The sequence below is a fragment of the Pseudochaenichthys georgianus genome, chromosome 7 (assembly GCF_902827115.2).
Source record: "Pseudochaenichthys georgianus chromosome 7, fPseGeo1.2, whole genome shotgun sequence".
In the NCBI taxonomy this organism is placed as follows: domain Eukaryota; kingdom Metazoa; phylum Chordata; class Actinopteri; order Perciformes; family Channichthyidae; genus Pseudochaenichthys; species Pseudochaenichthys georgianus.
Genome location: NC_047509.1, coordinates 13,390,984 through 13,411,395, shown reverse-complemented (window position 1 = coordinate 13,411,395; position 20,412 = coordinate 13,390,984). Strand labels below are relative to the sequence as shown.

Sequence of the window (20,412 nt, the reverse complement as noted above, 5' to 3'; positions counted from 1 at the left end):
TGGTTTCGCAACCGCCTGACTGACGCTTATCAGTTGTTTCCACATATTGTTCGTGGCAGGAAACCATGCATCTTAAACCCAGAGTGGTGAGGTTTGGATTGCAAATCAGACGACATCAAGTTTGTGGTGAGTAAGTGTTCCAGATGGGTGGGGGATCTTTATCGTGCACGGAAAAGATTGATCAAAATCTATGGTTCGGGGTGAGGAAATTCACATTGTATGTCATGATAGGTAAAATGGGCTCATGTAGCGACTGATCATGAACAACAGTCCATTAATGGCAACACATATTAAATGGCAAAGGTTGTTTAACCAGTAGAACCAATAAGTGTGCACAATGCAACAAAAGCTGTAGATCGATTGCAAATCAAACTTACCGTAACTGTTGTTTTATAAAGCACTGAAGGTTTTAGTGCCAAAATACATTTATGTTCTTCTGCTACGTTCGTCTCCAGGGATAGGTCTGCTTTCTATTAAATCAATATCTTACACTACACCACAACTTTTATTTTAAATTACTATTATTTTTTAAGCTTGTTTTATGTTGTACTCCTCTTTTAATGTATTGAAATAAGGTGCATGTTATCTTTATATGGTTTTTGGAAAGCATTTTGAATAGCCTTTTTGTAAAAATGTGCTATGTAATAAACCTTGCCTTAGGGATGATAAAGAAAGCCTGTGTGCTGAGCAAGGTATGATAAATTCACAAGATGCCGGAGGTTGGAACACAACTCTTTCCAGTCATAATAAACAAGAAAGTTTCCTGAGTGTTTAGGGAAGTAAGACTTTAGCTTGGAGCGTACACAATGCCAAGAAGCATAGAATAAGGATAAGTATCAGAAAGATACAGTCTAAACCTTTCTTGAGAAGCACTCGAGAGTCACAACTTCCTTGTTAAAAGTTGAGAGGATTGGGCGGGGTAGTATTTGAACTAAAAAAACAAGGATGTTTCACACGAGGGAAAATAGGAAAAACACAGACGGTGAAAAGTGCCCTCAGCTAAAGACACAGTTACCACGACACAACCCACAAGTTTAAAAAACTCAATTATTTGTTTATTAAACTTCTATCTTTATGCAATCTGTATATATAAAAGTTCTAAAGTCATCAGCCTGAGACTAAGACAGACAGTGAGGCGATCATGTGTTTAGTCCTCATTATTCATTGACCAGCGGCCTGTGTGACAGACGTACTTTAACAAAATGGTAAAAACATGAACACAGAATGAAAGACAAAAAAAAAGGACCACACAATGATGTCTTGTGTAGCAGGAGTGATTAGAAGTAGTCCATGATAAAAAGGAGCTTGTGGACCTTGGAGTAAGCAGAATAAATAACATTATCGTTGGGTTGCCCACAGGTCAGTCTCTCTTTGTGCTCCGCCGCGAATGACTGGACACTAGCACCAGGCATGTTCATTTTTTTGACTTTGTTTTGAGCGGTGGGCAGTGGATGTGAAGATGTGCTCCACAATCTGTGAATAATACCACATGCATTCCAATTTTAAATGACATGTGTAAGAATGAAAGTGAGAGGCATAATAGTGTAACAATGTGTTACTTTTTTAAAGTCTGTAAACCACCATCTCATTTCTTATTAAACATATCGACCATAATACTAGGAATTTTTTGATTGGTGGTTTTAAACATAGCATATTTCTTCATGATTATTATTATTATTATTAATCCATTTTTTTTCAATTCTCTTAAATACAATATTTTACATGTCAGATTAAATACGGCTTAGTGTGCATGATGTGTCTTGGGGCCAATGTAGTGGATGTTCTTTCCCCCACTCTGTTTCTTGTGTTCTGTGATGGTGGGATGGGCTCTCCATAGAGAAATGTATACTCCACAACACCTGGAGGACCAACACCTGTGTGTGTTTGTGTGTGTGTTTTCAGTCACTGTCACTGGTCTCGCTGCTGGGGTCTCCCTGCACCTTGCTGCGGTGTTGCATGGCGCGGTGGTAGGCCACCTGCACGGACTTGCGGATGTTGGATTTTCGGCCTTCCAGCATTTTCTCCTTGTCCAGTTCCTGGTCCACCCCAAGCGGCACCAGCTTAGAGCGCGGTAGCCACTGCCTGAATAAACACAAATATATATCCAATGAATACATTTGAATAAAATCAAAATAAGAACAGTTCCTCTGCAGGATGGAGGACATTTTATATTCATATTCTATTTAATATTGAATAATCCATTCTTGCACAATAAGGGGTGTCAAACTCAATTTCATCTCGGGCCACATCAGCATCAGGGTTGCACTCAAAGGGCCAGTTTTATATACAAGACTATAAAAAATACATATATAAATATTTAATATATATAAAATAATGTATTATATTACATTATTGCCTCTGCATTGGATTATACGGAGCCCTGGAGGGTTCATAGAGAGAAAAATAAATAAAACGTGCCCACGTTTTACTTTCTCGTGCTTTAGTAACTCGTGCGCACAAGTTACTAAAGCGTGCGCACGAGTTAATAAAGCGTGGCCTCGTTTTGTGTGTGTGTGTGTGTGTATGTCTGGGGGGGCATTTGTTTATGATAGTATCGTTCGCTCCGGTGCACTCCGGCAGGACTATAGCACATCGAGATTAAGATTAAACAAATTTCTTTCACTTGGGAATACACATATAACTATGGAGAACCAGATTTGTGTAAAGTACTGTTCATGGTAATTTGAAAACAAATGCCGGTGGTTGCGGACCGACACGCATGCGGAGCGGAGCTGAGCACACACACACACACACACACACACACACACACACACACACACACACACACACACACACACACACACACACACACACACACACACACACACACACACACACACACACACACACACACACACACACACACACACACACACACACACACACACACACACACACACACACACACACACACACACACACACACACACACACACACACACACACACACACACACACACACACACACACACACACATCATCATCATGCGCCCTGGTGACAGGACATCTCCTTCATAAAACGAGGGGGAATACTCTGGTAGTTCGATGTGTGTAGAGGTGTGTCAGGGGTCGACCGATTATCGGGGCCGATATTCCGCATTTGACCGATTATCGGTATCGGCCTTTTTTTAATCAAATTGCCGATACAACTTTGGCTCCGATGCGGCCGTTTCTCTGGCTGCAGTCACCACTCTGTGTACACGAGCAATGTCCCGCCCACAGCGCTATCTGATAGGCTATTACTGAAGATTTTCCGGGCGGGAGCCAGCCAGAGAGGCGGGACCTTCTCAGATTACAGGCAGGTGCGAAAGAACGCAGACACAGACTGAAGCAAGCAGCAGCGCTGAGCGGCAGAGCCATACATGTGTTAAACCGAAGTTCAATAAACATCCCTATCCCCTATGCTGAAGTTGCAAAAACACCACGATCTTATGATCCAATTCTATCAGTTTCCCAGTTACACAGGGACGCGGGAAGTCAGTCAGAGTTGGGGGTGCGTGCAGCGTCTCGCAGCGGAGTAACGGCCCGTCCACACAGCGGCGTGCGCTGACGCTTGCCGGCGGGCGTGTCTGAAACTCGACCAACAACCAATCACATGAATCTCCCGCCCCCGACACACAAGCAGCGGTTTGATTGGCTAGAGCTTGTACTGGCATATGATTCGATTGGCTGACGCCTCGCTGAGGCGTCAAAAGTTGAACATTGCTCAACTTTTGCAGCGAGCCACGCCAGCTACGCTCCACGTCGCTTCCCACGATGCATTTCGGCTAAAAGTGACGTCACCCCATTCAAAGTGAATGGGGAAGCGTCAACGCACGCCGCTGTGTGGACGCGCCGTAACTGTGGTGGGGGGGGAGGGGCTGCGAGTGGAGCCTCGCAGTTTTTCAGGTTGATATGTGAAGCTCATTAGCTAGCCAACATGTTTCTAGCAAATGTTTAGCAAAATATTAGAAGTGAGGCTACGAGACTAACGTTAGGTCTACTGTAATAGCCTCACTTTTAATAGTTTGCAAAACATTAGCACTAGTGTTTTGCAGTTAATAGCAGCTTATTGGGATTTTATACTAGATAGACAGATATAATAAATTAAGCATTATTGTTAGTTAAGCATGTCAGCCTGCAGCCCCACTTCTTGTCTCTCTCTCTAACTCATTGCAGATGACTGCACTAAAGAAAAGGGCACAGAGAGGAAACCAGTTGTAAGATGTTTAAAAGTTAATTAAACATAATATAGGCTATGCTTAAATGCATTTCAAAGAAGTTGTATTGGAGTTTGTCTTATTCTACATTTTGACACCAAGATTTTTTTTTTTACTGCAAATGTATATCGGTTCCAAATATCGGTTATCGGTCTCCTTGATTACTAATAATCGGTATCGGCCTTGAAAAAGCCATATCGGTCGATCCCTACGTTAAACGTAGCAGCCTCGATCTCTATTCAGCTGTTCTAATGAAGGGAAACGCAGTGAAGTAAACCGTAAAAGGCACAGCTCTTTGCAGCTGGTGCTGCTCTTCTCAGATTCTGCTGGGTTACACGTTACTGCCTCCAGTGCCCTGTACGACGAAGCCAGTTCAACAGACCCTGGACCTGGATATATCGATTTACCCGGCTTAACTAACCCTAACAAACGATGTCGCTAAACGGTCCTACGAAGCTGGTTATCAATTCAGTAAATCAAGCAGGGTTTCTCTGTCCGGCTGAGAGCGCGTTCACGTGAAAGGGACGGGGTTAGCAACATTTGACCAATCACAAACATGGAGACGCGTGCTGACAGCGCAGCGTCATACTTCATGAATGAATAGTGTAAATAGCAAATCCTGCGTGGCCACGTTTTATTTATTTTTCTCTCAATGAACCCTCCAGGGCTCCGTAGGATTATTATCGGATAGGGTAATAACTTCATAAGTCTCTTCAGTAAGAATGTCACAAAATGATTTAAAAAGAAAAGCCAAATTCTGAAAAAAAAATAAGTCAATATAAAAAAAAAATAAGTGACATTTTGAAAAAAAAGTCAGATTCTGAGAAAAAATTAATATTTTCAAGAAAAAAAGTCAAATTCTGAGAAAAAAAGTCAAATTTGAGATGCATTGTGCTACATGTAGTTTATGGACAACGTGCTTCTGTAAATCGGCATGCAACCTTATTATAAACATATGATATTCTTTGCAAGCTCTTGTGGGGCCACATCAAATGAAGTCACGGGCCGGATTTGGCCCCCGGGCCTTGAGTTTGACACCCCTTATCTAAATTGAATAATTCCTGGGTCAGCAGTTTAACTTCTAAGAGGATCATCAAGAGGGACACTTCCTGTTGTCATTATGTTTCTCACACTTTTGTTTTTCTTCGAACTTAAAAAGGAACATATGTGATGGCGCGGCAAACCATGACCTAAAATACGAACTGTATTTCCCCTCCCGCTTTAAAAAACACGGCTGACCTATTTCTGCGTGTGTTCCGACGCTTGAAAAAAATGGTGCAGTTTCCTTTTAACTACTGCCACAGAGTGATGTTTGTGCACACCTCCGGTAACTAGGAGGCCTGTTATGCTTGTGTTTTACTGTACTCATAATTTAAGAGGGAGAAAAAAAAGATGCAATGTCAGTGAGAACGAACGAAGAAGAAACGACCTTGATTGATAATGATGACAATACAACTTATTAAAACAAAAAGAGAAGAGGAGCAGAGCACTGACCACGTCCTCTTGTTGTCAAAGAAGAGCACCAGGAACAGGTGCTCCCGGGCCTCCTGGGTCATCTGCTCCCCTAGTTTCAGCACATCCAAAGGTGGGACAGGGATTGGGACGCCCCGGTGGAAAACCCCCTCCCTGGGCATCTTAGGGTCAATTATCTGAGGAAGAGAAGAGGACCGTTAGACACCCAGTCGTTAAGCTGCAGCGTGCCCTTACTTAGTCTGTGCTTTCTGCAGTGTCCACTTGTTTCTCACCAGAGCCGGATATGAAGGATAGCCTCTGCACTTGGCCCACACCAGGTCCAGAGCTTCAAGAGAAGAATAATCATCAGAAGTCATCCAGCATCCTGACCGGGCCCGACCCCGCACCACTGAGGTGTAAGTAAACAGGAACAGGAAGACAATCTCCGTTGTGTATCCTCTAGCTAAACCAAGGTTCTCTCCATAATCTATCTGCTCTGAGATTACATTACAAACTAAATCCCTTTCCCTTTAAAGGTGTGAGCCAAATGTTGTAACTATAATCTGTTTCTGTAATGGGGCAACTAGGCTGGGTGAGATCCTACAAGACTTGAGTGCTGGGTCGGGGCTAAACAAATGGTCTTAGTGCCATTTGAGAACAATACAACATTTGCCCCCAGGAAAAAACATGATTAGTCACAGAACAACCTTACACAAAAGTTAGATCGTTTTGAGAAGTACTTACTGATACAGCATCATGACAACATCATATAAGTTTCCACTGGTAATTAAGAGTCAAATCAGATCAAATACAAAATGACTGCTATCATATCAGATTGGTGACACACGCAAAACAAACTGCTGTTTGGCTGTACTGAATAACCATCTGCATTCATATTCAAATAGTTCGGAGAAGACACTTACCGTCTACTTAAAAAAAACGTAACAACGACAGTGTGCTTACAATGTGAAACGGGCCGCGATCCTCCGACGGAGTAGGAATCGTTTTCAGTGCCCGACGTCTCCTCACTGCTGTCCTCCTGGAAGGCCGAGCGGGAGAACGACGCCTTCCCTCTGCCCTGCTTAGAGGGGGTCGTACTGAGAGAGGAGAGACAGGAATACCCTTTAATTCAATCTGTAAGAGATGCTATCAACCACTGCTGTTAACACTCACATGCTTTAGTAGTTGCTAAACAAGAGGTTGCAGGTAAACGTATTATCTTGTCGTTTTCGGCTTGAATCAAAGTGTATTTTTTAACTAACAAATAACTGCTGCCATGTTGATAACAGATTCACAAAACAAAATGTTCTCATTTTAAAAGCTGAACAGTGCACTAAAATATGTTTCTGAAATCTTTGCGTTGAGAAATAAGCGTTGCTGTAACAGAATCGTGATTCATATTTCAGTGTACCACATTTTTTTCTGATCAGGCACTGACTCCAATTTCATTAGAGGTGAGCGGGGGAGGTGGGAGGGGAACATCATTTTTTCCACAGACATTATCTGTCTAATGCATTACTGTCAATACATAGTGACAGTTTGAGCAGAAAACTGATGGTTGAATAACTTATTTAACTCTCTTAGCTTATTTTAAAGAGATCAGGAAACATAGCTTGCCTGCATCATGCCTTTCAAATTTCCTAAAAGCTTAATAGTTAACAAACTTTATCTTGGTTTCTGTAGATAAACGATAACGTAAAAAACCACCAGATGCTGTTTTACAAGGATTTACATGTTTGAACCGTTTCTTGGTGACTTCCTGGTGACATCAAAGTGATGACAAGACTCCAGGAAGTCACTTGAAAGCAAGTACGCTTTATAAGCAACATGTCAAGCTGTTATTTTAGAGCTGCACAAAGTGATGTGTGGGTCTTTTGAAGGCAGAAGAACTCCTCCACGAGCGTACACACTGCCCTGACATGATATCACCTTATGAAGCCGGTGCTGCTCATGTGTCTCGTGTTAATCGCTAGCTATGGCTTATGAGAGCGCTGGGAGTGAGACATACTTGTACATGTGTGCTATATATTCACCTGGTCCTGTCTGAGGCCGCGCTGCTGCTGCTGCTGGTGGTGGACTCAGAGTCTGAGCTGGATCGAGGGAGACGAGACTCACTGCGGTACACACAGAAGCTCTCCTTTACTGGCTGGTTTCCCCCGTTGAAACCGTTAGTTGGCAAACCTGAGGAGTGCAGAGAGTGAGGTCAGTGTGTGTGACTGAGACGCTGTAATAAACGTTTAAAGGTCCCATGTCATGGCCATTTCTACTGATCATAGTTCCATTGTTGAGGTCTACTAAAATAGATTTACATTGTGCAATTTTCCAAACTCACATTGGTTTCTCATACAGCAGCTCTGTATAGTATGTGTATTCACTCTGTCCTAAACGGCTTGTTGGAGCTCCTGCCCCCCCCTCCCTGTGAGCCAGTGGCCGTCTGCGAGACAGCGAGACACAGCAAAACCCAGCCCGAAACCAGCCCGAGCACACACACACACCCGCAGCCTGGCTGTGAGACTGTGTGTGCGCTCACACACAGACTCACAGCCTCGCCGCGTCCCGCTGTCTCAGGGAGGAGAAATCGGCGGAGCTGCAGCTGAGAAAAGATTGAGTGTGTATGTGTAAGGAAGACCCATTGGTCCATTTGGACCAATCCACGGACTTAACGTAACGGCTCCGCGGATTGGTTCATTTGGACCAATGGGTCCATTTGGGTATGGGCACGTCACTGTACCCAGGAAGAAAACAATGGAAAAAGAGAAATCTCCAACGAGGCGTTCAGGGGCAGCATAGACAGGTCTTTTCTGTGTTAGAGTTGTACTCGCTCCAGGGTGTACTTTGAGGGTTTGTGACTCTGCAGACCGTTTACATGCAGAAACACCTTCATAACACAAGGGACGGGTAATAACCAGAAAAGCATGACATGGGACCTTTAACATGCATTTATCCAAGCTACCTGGCAGCATGTCGTCGTTGTCACTGTCGCTGTCAGAGCTGGAGCTGCTGCGGGGGCTGCGGGGTCTTTTCCTCGGCCTGCTGGGGGACAACATGGGCAGCTGGGGGGGGGCCGATGGGGCTTTGCAACCCCACAGCGTAGCCAGCGTCCCGGTTCTTCGGGGGGCGACCTGGCCTTTTCGGAGGTCCAGCAATTTTTGGGTTCTTTTTGGAGAAGAGGACAGATGTCCGACGGCCCACCTCTGGAGCCAGGGCCGATGAGGACACACTCATGTCTGGTGGAGGAGACGGGTTTATAGGTTCAAAGGACAGAATATTTAATAGCTATTTAATTTTTTCATGCACATTCAAGGAACACATGACCCCAAAATGAACTTACGTTACGTACAATTCTTAAAGAAAACACAATTTATTTAATGATTTTTGAGACTTGGATTATACTGCACGTGTTGTCTGAGAGTTTGTAAATGGATGTTTTGTTATAGTGTTGCTGTTTATAAAGTTTAATTTAATGATTTGTTTGTTTGTACTTAAATAATTGAAGGTGACAAGGGGTGAGTGCTTGATATTTTCCCTAGACGCACCTTTTTCACCGATCTCCTGGCTGCTGCTTTCCCCCCCTTCATCGTGGTGTCCCGAAGAAGACGGGTGATGGGGGAGTCCCCGGTCTCCTCCCACAGAGTCCCGGCCCCCCATCCCAGAGCCCCCCTCCTGCTGGTGCACAAGCTTCCTCTTGATGACGCTGATCTCCTTTCTCAGAGCTTTGGCTCGACGAGACTGACCAATGCTGTGCTTCCCTGAGCTGACCTCATCGAGGCGCACCTGCAGGTAGTGCAGCTGCTCGTCCAGAGGCAGCCGCCGCCTGTTCTCCGGTAGGAGCAGCTCTGAGAGAGGCAGGGGGAGAAAACCTGTTAGACATCTTCAGAGAAAGTGTATGAACACGGGGGAAGTGAAACATTAAGGGGAACTTACAAGGATGTTACTATGTGCCTAGACACCTACAATAAAACCTACAATAACCAAGTTCAGCCCTGAAAGCGAAACTTCTAACTCTTATTTCCTCATTTTGCTTAATCTTGACTGCACACATGACTCGTGGTTTGCCTGTTTTAACTTGTATCTCACATTTCTATATCACCCAAATTCCCCTACAGTAATAACAGTAACACTTGTTCCTGAAAAGCATAATTCTACAACAATGTGAACATTGTTTTGTCCCAAAATGCAGGGTGTCAGTTGGCCACTAAATGTGGTCAGACGACCTGAATGTTCTCTTTGCCAAAGTCAATTTTGCAATAAAAAATATATTTTTCCTCTCTTACAATATTCGTTCACTTTGTTGCTTGAGAAAATAATGCTTTTTGATATCATAAATCCCCAGCCAAAGTGAAGAGGTTCACTCACCTTCGTCATTAGAAGACAATGGCCTGTCTCGATCTCTGTCTCGATCTCTGTCTCGGTCTCTGTCTCGATCTCTGTCTCGATCTCTGTCTCTGCTTCGCTCCCTGTCTCTGCTTCGCTCCCTTTCTCGCTCCCGTTCCCGTTCTCGCTCCCGCTCTCGCTCCCTCTCTCTGTCTCGGTCTTGGTCTCGCTGGCTGTCAGGGCTCGGCTCACGGGGGAGGTGTAAGCCCGCCTCATAGTCGAAGCCTATCCGCTCAGCGTGGCGTCGGGCAGTTCTGATGACGGACCCCCCCATCTCTCTGAGCCGCAGCGCCGCGCGGTAGAAGACTGTGTCCTTGGCGTTGTACTTGAGACAGTTGTTGACGATGAGGCCAAAGTCTGACTCAAAGGAGTCAAACGTGAGGTAGCGATGGGACTCCAGCAGGTTCCACATGGTCTGGAAGTCCATTGGAGTGTCGATGTGGTCCAGGTAGTCTGGCACCTGGAGGGTAGAGATCAGGAGGAGGAATGTTTTGATAAGCTCAGTGCGTGTCGATAGAAGTCAGAGCGAACGTCGACAGGTCAAAGAAGTCCCATGACCGATACTGGGATTTGATGCTGCTAACAATATGAAATAATGGGCAAAATAACAGCTAATATATTAATATACAGAGATAATTAGTCTGCATCTCTTTCATAATATGATCATAACAATTAGAAATCATATGGATAAAGAAATAATAAGATATATACTGTACATCCATAACATGATATACTAATACACTGAGGAGACAAATATTAGTTCAATGGAATCAGTAATAAGATTAACACTAATAATAATAAATAGATTACATTTGTATAGCGCCTTAAGGGACCCAAGGCTGCTTTACATGGTGAACAAACAAACAAACAAGAGGGGCAAATAATAAAGTTACAATTAAATAAAAAGCGGTAGGAGTGGACAGTGATATGGAATGAGGACCCATCACTAAAGGGAACATGCACACCTCCTGAGTGTGTTTGAGTGTGTGCGTTTACCTCTGCCAGTGGAACAGGCTCAGTGAAGAAGTTGTTGATGTCTCTCTCCTGTAGCTGCTCCAGCGTGCTCCTCAGCAGCACCAGGAAGGGCGTCAGCTGCATCTCCAGCGCCATCTGCTGCACTTTAATCTGAACACACACACAATTCATTAGCAATGTACACCTGCTGACTAAACATAGAGAACTCTGTGTAGTAATCACTTTGCATGTGTTTAGAAATTCTATTTAAATGTACAAACGTACCCACACACTCGTATGTATGGACACTAAGCTGGCAGCAGACTGGCAGTGCACATATTTCATTTGGGTGGCACGCTTAAATTGTGGATGGATGAGTTGCTGCGTGTGCCCTCGGGTAGATTGTAATAAAATAGTGAATTACTTTTATGACCCTGAGGACATCAACATTACAAACTCAGTCTTTAACCAAGAGGGAAACTGAAACATGAAAGGACAGCAAAGAGACATTATATCCCTTCAACAGCAAACTCCCTTAAAATGTTTAAAAGCTAATTAAACACCTATCTTTTTAATTTGGCTTTTAATTTGGGTTCACTTTAAATTCCCACTGGTATCATTGTCCATGTTTTACTGTACTTTTTCTGTTTTGCTTTTATTTTATTTTAAAAATTGTTTTATTTTAACCTATTTTAATTTCTTGTCAGCTTTAATTCGAGGGAATTTCATTAGGATCACTGCAGATGTTTTATCTTGTTCTGGATTTATTTTAATATTGTTTTTCTTGTTCTGCTTGGTGCAAATAAATACAAATAAAGTTTATTGTATGAATATTTGTTTATTATTTGGACCTAATTCTTGAGTGGTGTTATCTCCACAGGGGCACGTAGGGTTTTGATACCTGGCATTGACAGAACTAGAAGGTGTGTATGTCTCACCGTCTCCCTTTTGAGTTTTTCCCTCTTGCGTATGAGCTCCACCAGCAGCCGGGCTCTCTCCAGGTCGTGTCTCAGTCTCTGCCAGGCCTTCAGCTGCTCCTTCAGAGCACAGGGTTTCTCCTCGTCGTCCGTCTGCAACACCAACACGCACAAACCCATAGCCATGTTAGACAACTGAATGACAGAATATAAGTGACTAAAACGTGTAGCTGAATAGTGTCTTCTTTACAATGTCACACGGCTCCGAGGGGAGTTGTTCTGGAGTTGGTGGTGAGAGGGGCTCAATGTGTCGTTGGGACTGCAGGTGAGTTTGTAGCCGGCGTAGCAGAGGCACGCCGTTACGACTCTGCCTCTTCAGGGTCCAGTAGCTGTGGAGGCGCTGCATGAACTGGCTCTTCCTGGGTACAGTCAGGTTACTGGTGATTTTGCTCAGCCTGCAAAGAAACAAACAATACATTAACTGTTGTACTCAACTGTTATATTTGCAAAACTTTCTTCATTGTTACCAGGAAAGTCTTATGTATTCTTTTTGTTGTTGTTGTGTTTAACAGAACAGCACTTCTAATATCCTACTAAATTCTGTTCGCTGTAATTAGGCCCTTCATAGTGTTTATTGGAAAGACATTGTCAACATGTATATATTTGACTTTTTAGTCCGGTTATATTTTCTATTTTGAGATGATTTGCTTGCTTATTTTCTACTCTTTTTATTTTCACATGATGTGCAATGCCTTGTTTTAATTTGAGGTAAGATAAGTACATCTTATGTTATCTTTCTAGAGCAGGGGTGTCAAACTCAAGGCCCGTGGGCCAAATCCGGCCCGCGACCTCATGTTATGTGGCCCGCAAGAGCTTGCAAAGAATATTATACACAATACAATTGGTGTAATTGTTGAATATTTGCTTTCAATTATTTGCCCTAGACTTCTGCTTTCAGACGTAGTTATTTATGAAGTTATTACCAGAACTGATAATAATCCAAATGCAGAGCCAATATTGTAAATACATTATTTAATATATATTTATATAGAGAAGCCAAGAGTGTGCAAAGCTGTCATCAAGGCAAAAGGGGGCTAATTTGAAGAATCTAAAACATAAATCATATTCTGGATTTTGTAACACTTTTTTGTTTACTAGATAATTCCATGTGTTCTTTTATCATTTTTAAGTATTTAGTATTAATCTACAATGTAGACAATTATAAAAATAAATAAAAACCTTCGAATGAGAAGGTGTGTCCAAACTTTTGACTGACTGTATATTTATATAGTTACAACCGGCCCTTTGAGTGTAACCATACTGCTAATGAGACCCGCGGTGAAATTGAGTTCGACACCCCCTGTTCTAGAACATTCAGAGATGCCAACCACAGTACCCTAAGTCGTCCTAGTATGTGATAATGTTGGTACTAGTTATCCATTTACAGTTTAGCACAAGCTTTGGCAGACAGGCAGACATAGTGTGTAATAGTGTTGCACGGTGTACCGATACTTGAAAGGTACCGCGATACCCTGCCGTTAAAAACGGTACGATTCCTCCGTTTCATTAGTATCGGTACTTTAAGAATGACGGGGGAAAGTACTCCCGTGAAAAAGCGCCGTTTTAATAAGAGCCGTGTGTGTTCAGCGCTCTGCTTCCACTCCCTGCACTGCAGCCGTGCCTGCAGTCCCGCTCCTCTCAAGCACGTTCTAAGTCCCTCCCCTCTCTCGTGCACGCGGCCACGCGCTAGCTGCCAGAGCATGTGAGAAAACGAGAAGCGTGGCTGCAAGTGGGAGTGCAACTGCCGCTGCGCCTCGGCTTGTTGACAAAAAAGACGCCAGAAGTCTGTGAACGGGCCGTTCAGGTGTTCAGAGCAGAGCTCCCTGTCGGAGCGGCAGAGCGGCAGAGCGTGATGTGCACTGAAAAGTGTTTCTGTCGCAATATTATCGTTGAGCAAACTTAACTAGCAATCTGCTAACGTTAGCTTTAGCCTTCGTTTTCTATTAGTTGTTTTCATAGGCTATAAACGGAGGTGGTATAAGTATATATCTTGTACTTGAGTAAAAGTAGAAGTACCCAGGTCTTGTACTTGAGTTAAAGTAGAAGTACCAGAATGTAGGAACAATCCTGCAATCAAAATGTTCCTCAAATAAAAGTACAAAAGTATTATCATCAAAATATAGTAAAAGTAGCGACAGTAAAAGTAGAAGTACTCAGGTATTGTACTAGAAGCACCAGAGTGTACTGTAGGAATACTCTGTTACAGTAAAAGTACTGCATTCAAAATGTTCCTCAAGTAAAAGTATTAAAGTAGCGACAGTAAAAGTAGTCATTGTGCAGATTGGTCCATTTCAGAATAATATATATGATATGTTTTATAATGATTGATCATGAAAGTGTTCTCAAAGCTGGTAAAGGTGCAGCTAGTTTGAATGACTTTGTAGACTGCAGGGTAGCTGTTGGATTTACTCCAGGTGGAACTAAAGTCTGATTTAACACTTGATTATATTTCACATCATTCATCCACATCTGTGAAGTAACTAAAGGGATTAAATACATGTAGTGGAGGAAAAGTACACCATGTACCTCTGAACTGTAGTGGATTAGAAGTACAAAGTAGCAAAAGAAACATTGAAATACTTAAATAAAGTACAACATTGTACCCAAGTAGTACTTGAGTTTATGAACTTAGTTACTTTACACCAGTGGCTATAAAGATAGAAAGACTAAGCCTTGCACAGAGGCATGAAAATACATTTTCAAAATGCTCAACAGTGCTGCCAAAATGTTAAACTCACTGCTACACAATTAAAATAAATGCTTTTATATATATTTATATTAGATGTGACTCTTTGGGGTTTCTGTTCTTAGTAACACTGCTGCTTCAGTTGTTCTGACTGCTAAAATCATCTGTTATTCCTAATTTTAAAGCCGATATTCCGTGGGGCTCGGATCCTTGTCACCTTTTTCATACCTGATGAGTTTGCATCCCTGATTATATTTAAGACTGTTTCCCTTTTTTTAAGAAAAGTATCGAAAAAGAATCGGAATCGCAATTCTTGACTTGGTATCAGTATCGAAACCAAAATGTTGGTATCGTGACAACACTAGTGTGTAAGCACCTGTGGGGGGGTATGCAGGGCACAGACACCACTGGTGCTGCAGCTCTCCTCTCAGCTAGGATCTTCCTCGCTCTTTTCATCTTCAGCCTGGACTTGGCTTTCGCCCTCTTGGCTCGCTCAGAGCTCCAGCCCTTGGAGTCATCGTCGTGGCAAATGCTCGGCTCGTCATCCTCCTCCAGCTCTCCTTCGCTGTGGGAGGAACCCATGCTGGCGCCGCCTACTCCTGCAAGAGGTCGTGCTGATCCTGGCGGCGTGTGGATGTCACAGTAAGCTGTCTTTCGTACACTAAAAGAAGTGCCGTTGGCCCCCGTCTCTCTGACCGGCTCCATTTTCATGTAGAGGCCCGCCTGCTGAGCGCAGGTGACGTGGAAGGCTGTGTAACAGTTGGCTTTGTGACACTGGATGCAGGCGCCTGAACCTCGCTGCTTGCAGATGTAGCAGGTGAGCTTCCAGCGTGCGGGGGGAATGTGCTCAATACTGTCTATCGGCTCCAGGAAGACTGTGTTGGCGAAACAGACCTGAGGAAAGACAGCAAAATGTTTTTTTATTTCATCACTTAGTATAACAAGACAACAGACTGACTGAGCTCTACTAACGCTGATGTTATTTTATTAGTCTGAGTGTATTTTGTTATATAAATTATGCACCGAGCACTTTTTATCAAACCACTTGCACTCCACATTGTCCAAACTCTGCCAAAACAACCATCCACATATGTGCACTAAAAAGATACATCGTGCTCACAGGCCTGGACTTTTCTATGCATCAGATAATAATGTTAAATACATTATTTTCCCAACGACTAAATGTAAAGCCACTTTTGTTCTGAAGGAAACAGACACATACTAATAGCAGTGAGCAACACAGCACAACGCAGAGCACCTCACTATCTGCAAGCTTATGTAGTTCTGATGGAGAAGGCATGGAGTGTGTGACTTTACCTCTGGGATCCAGAGGGCGCAGACAACATGCGCCCAGCGTGCATCGTCTGTCTGTTTGAAGGCGCCTCCCTTGTTGGGACAGAGAGCGCAGTCCACAGCTCGACTCGGCGACTGAAGGCAGCGCCGACATAACCACTGGCCCTCTGGGATGTAGGGCACACCGTAGCACTCTTGGTGAACTGCCAGGTTACACATGTCGCAGAAAAGGATCACATTGCTGTTCTGACACTCCCCGTCGTTACAGATGCAGCAGACAGCATCTTCATCGATTAGGGTGCTGGGGTCAGCCTGGGGGAAAAGAGGAGAAGGAAGAGTTGGAAGAATTCTATATGTTTCAATGTTAAAAAAAAAATGTCTTCCCCTCAGACGCCAAATTCATGTACCTTGTTGTGGCTCTCAAAGTAGGACTCCTTCTCTAGGCGGTCCATGAGATACTCAAAGACCTCCTGAGGAATTGGAGTGACACCGTCGCGCCGCCGCTTGTCGTTCATGATGTCGAGCCAGATGTAGTCTTCTTCATCAATGTCGTACTCTACCTCCTCATCCAGCTCCTCCACAGACTTGTCAATGTACCTGAACCCCGGAGCAGGAAATAATGTGTATATTAATTACATAGTAGTATATGCAATTAATATAGGCAAGGCAAGGCAAGTTTATTTATATAGCACCTTTCAACACAAGGCAATTCAAAGTGCTTTACAAAAAACGAAAGACATTAAGAAAATGGCATTAAAACCAGTCATTAAAAAGAAAAGATAATAAAAGAAACATTAAAAGAAAAAATACATGGATAAAAGTTACAGTGCAGTCTAAGACGTGAATAGTTCAATTAAAAGCCGCGACAAAAAGAAAAGTCTTCAGCCTGGATTTAAAAGTAGTCAGAGTTGCAGCGGACCTGCAGGTTTCTGGGAGTTTGTTCCAGATATTTGGAGCATAATAACTGAACGCTGCTTCTCCATGTTTAGTTCTGACTCTGGGGACAGAAAGCTGACCAGTCCCTGAAGACCTGAGAGATCTGGATGGTTCATCATTTAGCAGGAGGTCAGAAATGTATTTTGGGCCTAAACCATTCAAAGCTTTATAAACCAGCAGCAGTATTTTGAAATCTATTCTTTGACACACAGGAAGCCAGTGTAAAGACTTCAGAACAGGAGTGATGTGATCCACTTTCTTAGTGTTAGTGAGGACTCGAGCAGCGGCGTTCTGAATCAGCTGCAGCTTCCTAATAGATAGTGAGACCTGTGAAGACACCATTGCAGTAGTCCAGTCTACTGAAGATAAAGGCATGGACAAGTTTTTCCAAATCCTGCTGTGACATTAGTCTTTTAATCCTAGATATGTTCTTTAGGTGATAGTAGGCTGATTTAGTAACTGTTTTAATGTGACTGTTGAAACTATATAAAATATAAATATATGTATAGTGTACAGTTTTATTATTATGCTGCTGTGTTATATGTGTTTTTCTATTTTTGTAACTCTGGCACAGCAATTTCCTTCGGGATAAATAAAGTCCTATCTTATCTATCTTATAACAAGTGTTATAATTGGGATTAAAGCTATAGCAACAAATGATACTTTCTGTAAAAGGAGGATATAATAATAATGAGAAATCTAGTCAAAGGCAAAGGCTTTTCGTCATACATGCACAATTAGCTGTACAAATGAAAACTTGTATGTGTGCTGCAAATATTCATGACTTATATTTCTGTATAAAAAAAGATGCCTCCTGTGTACGTGCACCCAATTATTATGTGCCTGCTTTTATCTTTTAATTGCCTGACACGTACAATTACCAATATTCCAGCTTCTAATTATCATACCTGCTATACAGGTATTAATGATTGACATTATAACTCTCTATACAGACCTGTAGTAAGATGCTGGTCGAGGAGGGGCTTCAGGTCTCTCCTGGTCCAGCTCTCTGAACACCGCCTCAGGGAGCTTGATTGCAGGGCCGGACTGAGCACTGTGATGATGAGATGAACCGTCCTTCTTCTTTTCTTTACTCTTATGCTTTCCAGACTTTGGGGTGGACTTGCCACCATTAGAGGAGGGGATATCTGTCCGGTCCTTGCCACCACCTCCTACCTCGCTGCCTCCGCCGTCGCTACCGTTACAAACCCCTCCACCACCACCACCACCACCAGTTCCAGAGGTTGGAGCATCCTCTGCATCACTATCTTCCTCTGACACCACATCAATGTTCTCAAAGATGCTGATGCGGTGGATGCGTCCTTGGAAGTCCAGCTCCACCATGCGCTGTGCCTGTGCATAAGTCATTGTTTCCCTGCCCGGAGAGTTAGAGTGATCCGACTGGTTGGGGCTACCAGGCGTGTTCCCCCCGTGCCCCAGTCCCCCACCCCCGTTACCTCCACCATCGTCCGTATCCCCTGAGCCAGCCAATGAAGCGCGAGGAGGCCGTCCCTTTCTCTTTTTCTGGGGAACAGTCTGTGCAGGAGTTGGGTTGTCATGGTCATAGTGGTACAGGTGATACTCAATGCCACTGTAGCTCTTGTAGACCTTACGGCAGGACTCCACAGGGCACTCATAAGGGGGCTTGGTGGCCCGCAGGTTGTGACAGAACGTCTTTACATCAAAGTCCAGCCCCATTGTGCCAACAGCCACTGCTGGGACAGATGCTGTTCCAGTTTACATCTGAAAGACAGGGACACAAAGGAGGACCATGGGTGAATCAGATGAGATTTAATTACAATACATTAGGTAGAGAATACCTACTGTTACTGAATTGAAGCAGTTAGAGACACCAGTCCAGACGTTCATTCAGACTGTGCACCTGTTATGTTGTAGTCACGTGACCATATCCCTCAATCCCAGTGGGAAACAAATTGTTATGTTTTGTCACACAGTCACAGGTGCAATTTAGGTCAATATTTAGGCTTATGTTCCTTGCCAATGACAGTTATGTCCGGATAACGTGCAGTGGCACAAACAGCATAACAGTAAGGCTAGTTGATAGCTAATTACAACTTGTTTACAGCCCATCAATTCTGTCTAAAACAACAGTGCACACGACAATACAAAATATCCCAAAACTAACCACAGGACTTTGTATGCCAGCTATCGTTAGCTTTAGCATGTTTCTGATGCTTTCTCCTCACACAATGAACCCTTTAGCCAAGCAAGCTAACAGCAGCTAGCAAACAACAACACCAGTTCACTGTCGAAACTGCAAAAGCTACACAGAAAAAAAGCTCAGCTTCTACTCACGAATTAACGATGCAATGAAGCCAACGCTTTCTTGCATTATTGTGTATCTTTATAGACGCACAGTGCTTCATTATAAGTGGGTTAAAATCATAGCTGCTTTCACAGGGCAGACGTTACCTACACAAAAGGGGTGTTACTTAAAGGTTGCATAATATTTTTAATATAATGAACAGCAAATAATGAACACGTGTTTGAAGTTAGATACACAGCAGTATGAATGTTACTTAGATGACCATTCAACATCTTACAGTGTTTCCCTCCACAATGACCTCACCCTGTGAATACCTAATACTGAGCAGCCAAATGTCACTATTACATCTGATTTCACGAGGTTATACCACTACTACTGCGTATGGGAACAGGTATATTGTTTATTCAAACAGCTAATGTAGATAAACCATTTAATTATCATTCCCTGTGTAGCGTAATAGCTCTGAAATGCTGTGCGATGCGAGGAAAATAGCCAAGCTTGTTATGCACCTGGGCTGTACTGGTTACTCCGGGTTTACAGGGCACATTGGGTTAAGACGGAATATTAAAATCAATACAAATATACACCATTAATTACCATTTATTGTCAAAGTGTGATCATATTCTCCTACAAAACAAGGCTTCAGTCGCTACAGATCTAACGTTATAAACACTTACTACTCCACGTTCCTCAAGACTGCGTGCTTCGGAAACCTCTCACAGATCGGGCGGATTGCAGATCGATTTTTGTTCATTTAGATAACTCCAGATTAGATTCACGGGAAGCGTAGGTGCTGTGAAACGTGTTTATAAATCAATTTAATATCCAGATCGTTGCATTGTGTTGGGAATAATTCAGGAACTCGGTTGAACAAAAGGGGCAACCGTTGCTGTAGCGCTACGGCGCAGACGCGGGTTGACACATTCGCCACACAAAGCAGGGTCTATTTTTCTGGTTTGGTAATAAAATAGAGGCTAAATACCTGAATCGAACTGTTTCTAGTAATGATATAAAGGATATTCTGTTCAAAGATATTTTTTATATAATTTATTTTTGAATGTCTATTGATCCAATGCGTTCCCACGGGTTATTTCGTCTTGAATGTTGCGAATCTGTGGCTTTGTTTCAAATATGTCTGCAGGACAGGGTAAAAAAAATACTGAACCCATCCAGCTTGGCCTGAGTGCGCGACACACTTAAATAACTACATACAAACTACTAACTATATAGGAATAAAAAGTGTGCCACTTTATT

At 43.1% G+C, this 20,412-nt stretch overlaps 1 protein-coding gene across 1 annotated transcript; it reads right to left on the bottom strand.

Annotated features, from left to right (window-relative positions):
- Nucleotides 1-1,033: 1,033 nt before the first annotated feature.
- brpf1 (bromodomain and PHD finger containing, 1) lies at nt 1,034-20,058 on the bottom strand. The gene is given in 17 exon segments (XM_034087809.1): nt 1,034-2,082; nt 5,694-5,848; nt 5,945-5,997; nt 6,615-6,748; nt 7,685-7,832; nt 8,605-8,713; nt 8,715-8,878; nt 9,188-9,487; nt 10,008-10,485; nt 11,022-11,150; nt 11,918-12,049; nt 12,147-12,351; nt 15,019-15,536; nt 15,960-16,247; nt 16,343-16,532; nt 17,827-18,614; nt 19,836-20,058. Coding segments are annotated over 16 exon segments (3,930 nt in total). The 5' UTR covers nt 18,570-18,614; nt 19,836-20,058; the 3' UTR covers nt 1,034-1,898.
- Between the last annotated feature and the right edge of the window lie 354 nt (nt 20,059-20,412).